At 41.0% G+C, this 3,152-nt stretch overlaps 1 protein-coding gene across 1 annotated transcript; it reads left to right on the top strand.

Moving 5' to 3' along the window:
- Positions 1-1,891: 1,891 nt before the first annotated feature.
- LOC142632644 (uncharacterized) lies at positions 1,892-2,428 on the top strand. Its single transcript, XM_075807014.1, has one exon. The coding sequence runs from the start codon at positions 1,892-1,894 to the stop codon at positions 2,426-2,428; it is 537 nt and encodes a 178-aa protein (XP_075663129.1).
- Positions 2,429-3,152: the final 724 nt, after the last annotated feature.

Here is a 3,152-nt window from a genome sequence, read left to right as displayed (position 1 = left end):
TGTTGGGTCTACCTACCAAAGGATGATGACCAGAATGTTTGAGTTTCAACTTGGAAAAATATAGAAGTGTACATTGATGACATGGTCGTGAAGAGTAAAGTAGTAACCGAGCATTTAAATTGATGGGCCAAAAACGTATTGACCCCTTGTGATGGATTAATTGATTAATTAGCCAAGTTTAATTAATTAACCAAATTAACATGCAAACACGTGGTAGCACAAAAAAATCACCAATAAACTAAAGTGCAGCGGAAAATAAATTGACACAGTGATTTGTTTACGAATGGGGAAAACCTCAAAGGCAAAAACTCAACCGGGTGATTTTAAGGTCACCACTCCCGAGAATCCACTATTATCAAAACAAGCTGTTACAAGTAAAGGAATCCCAGTACCTTCTACCAACCTATAGTTGAACTCTTACCCCAATGCCCAATTGGACTTGTTCTGTAGTAACAATCTCTCCTTTTAATGCACAGCTCCCAGTACGTGACTAACCAATTGCGCGGATCTCAGTACGCGACTTCAATCACCAACTTGAGAAAGATGTTGGCTGTAAAGTTCTTCAGTTCATCCTCACAATGAAGAACAAGAAGATGCTTGGTTACAAAACTCTACGGTGCACAAACACAGCAACTTCTTCACAAAAGAGATGAACTAGGGCAAACTTTGTCTCCGGTCACAAATAGCTTTTGCAACTTGCGCTCTCTACTGTGTAACCAGATACAGCCTTTAAAATAATCCTTTTATATGTCTAGGGTTGTGAGAAAAGAAGGCCCAAAAACATATCCACGGATTGGAATCAAAACAGATTTAAAATTCTGTTTTTCTTAAACCTCGACAGATAGAGGTGTCGAGAAGCTATTGAGCAGCTGTCGAGCCACGGGGCTGGAACAACTTCTTAAGCTCAATAGATGCTAACTATCAAGCTTTAATGATAGGCACTTCTTCAGCTTGTTTCTTAGACAGACTTGCATGACTTTAACACTTGATCTTGAAACCTTGTTCCTTGAAGTATTAAACACATCCCAGATCTACCCAAATACAAGCAAAGTGCGTTTTGTCAAAAAATTAGCCAATTACATAAAAGAATGACATATGTTCTTAACAAGTGAACCACATATGTCCAAACATAAATGACCAAGGAAGTGTGTTTGAGATACAGAGGAAACATAAATTGCTTCTCAATGCCTCGAAGTGTTCTTTTGGCGTTAGTTCCGGCAAGTTTTTGGGATATATGATCACGCATCATGGAATTGATGTTAATCCTAATCAGATTAAGGTGATAAATGATTTACAACCTCCTCGGAATCTTAAAAAGGTACAAAAGTTGACTAAAATGACTGCTGCTCTAAAGAGGTTTATCTCTTGGTAAGCAGATAGATGTAGACCATTATTTCAACTGCTTCACAAGTGGAAGGGATTTGAGTGGACTGAGGAGTGTAATCTTGCCTTTAAGGAGTTGAAGGAATACCTATGTCGACCACCTATTCTTTCCAGGCCGAAAAAGGAGGAAGTCTTTTATACTTATATTGTAGTAATGTGTCATGCCGTGAGTTTATTTTTAGCAAGGATAGAGGCTGGGGTCCAGAAATTGGTCTATTATATGAGTAAATCGTTGCAAGAGGCAGAGGTCCGTTACTTGCCACTAGAGAAAGCCATTCTGGCCATAGTGCACGCTACGAGGAATCTCCCTCACTACTTCCAGGTGCATACTGTTGTGGTCCTCACTCAACTCCTTTTGCAGTTGTTACTTCAGATATCTGATTATACGGGGAGAATCACCAAGTATGGGACGATTATGGGAGCATTTGACATAAAGTATATGCCTCGTACCGCTATTAAGGGGTAGGTTCTTGCAAACATAGTGGCAGAATTTACTAAATACTTAGGAATGGTTGTTGTTGAGAGGGGAGAATTAGTAGGGGTGCAAGTCACATCAGTTGTTGTCCATGGAAATCCAGCTTGGAAGCTTTACGTAGATGGGGCAGCTAACCAAAGGGGGTTTGGAGTTGGGATAGTAATGGTATCCCTAGACGGAATTGCTATTGAGAAATCCCTAAGGTTGTGCTTTTCAACCACTAATTTTAAGGCCAAATATGAAGCCTTGTTAACTGGGGTAGCTATGGTGAAGAAGCTGGGTAGAAAAGTTGTTGAGGCCTTTTCAGACACAAGGTTGATTGTTAGACAGGTTAAGGGTGAGCTAGAAGCCAAGGATCATAGGATGCAAGGATATTTGGGTAAAGCTCGACAATTACAATCTGGTTTTGAATCTTTCTCTATACAACAGGTCCCGAGGAGCAAGAATACTCATGCAGACTCTTTGGCAACTTTAGCAACTTCTTCAAAGAAAGGCCTTCCCTGGGTCATCCTCGTTGACGATTTATTAATGCCTGCTGAGGCAGGATTGATGAGGGCTAGAATACACTAGATAAGGGTTGGTCCAAGGTGGATGGACTCCATAGTTACATTCCTGCAGGAGGGAACGTTGCCCACTAAGAAGGGCAAGGCAAAGAAAATACGAAGAAAAGCTCCCCGTTTTTGGCTGTCCGAGGAGAGGAAATTGTATAAGCACTCTTTTTCAAGGTCGTACTTACTTTGTGTTCATCCTGAAGCGGTGGAGCCATTGTTAAAGGAGTTGCATGAAAGAATCTGTGGTATTCATACAGGAGGAAGGTCATTATCACATAGGGCCCTTACTCAAGATTATTGGTGGCTGAATATGCAGAAAAAAGCTCAAGATTATGTTAGGAAGTGCAATCAGTGCCAAAGGTTCGCACCGAGTATCCATCAGCCTGAAGGCATGCTAAATCCTCTTTCTAGTCTGTGGCCGTTTGTACAATGGGGCTTGGATATTGTAGGGCCATTTCCTAGAGTGGTGGGAAACCGAAGATGGCTTCTTGTCGGAATAGATTACTGCACGAAGTGGTTTAAGTCTAAGCTGTTATCCAATATCAAGGATATTGATGCAAAAAAGTTTGTGTGGAAGAACATTGTCACCAAATTTAGGATTTCTCATACCCTTATCTCGAATAATGGGCTTCAGTTTAATAGCAAAGCCTTCAAGAGGTATTGCGGTAAATTAGGCATCAGGAATAGGTACTCAAACCCGACCTATCTGCAAGGGAATGGGCAAGCTGAGGCAGTTAATAAGA

This window comes from Castanea sativa, chromosome 4 (genome assembly GCF_040712315.1).
Source record: "Castanea sativa cultivar Marrone di Chiusa Pesio chromosome 4, ASM4071231v1".
In the NCBI taxonomy this organism is placed as follows: Eukaryota; Viridiplantae; Streptophyta; class Magnoliopsida; order Fagales; family Fagaceae; genus Castanea; species Castanea sativa.
Note: the sequence above shows the minus strand (reverse complement) of the source record. Positions and strands in the feature narration are given on the sequence as shown.

Excerpts from the sequence above, each read along its gene's own strand:
- LOC142632644 (XM_075807014.1), top strand. The coding sequence starts at position 1,892 with ATGGTTGTTGTTGAGAGGGGAGAATTAGTAGGGGTGCAAGTCACATCA.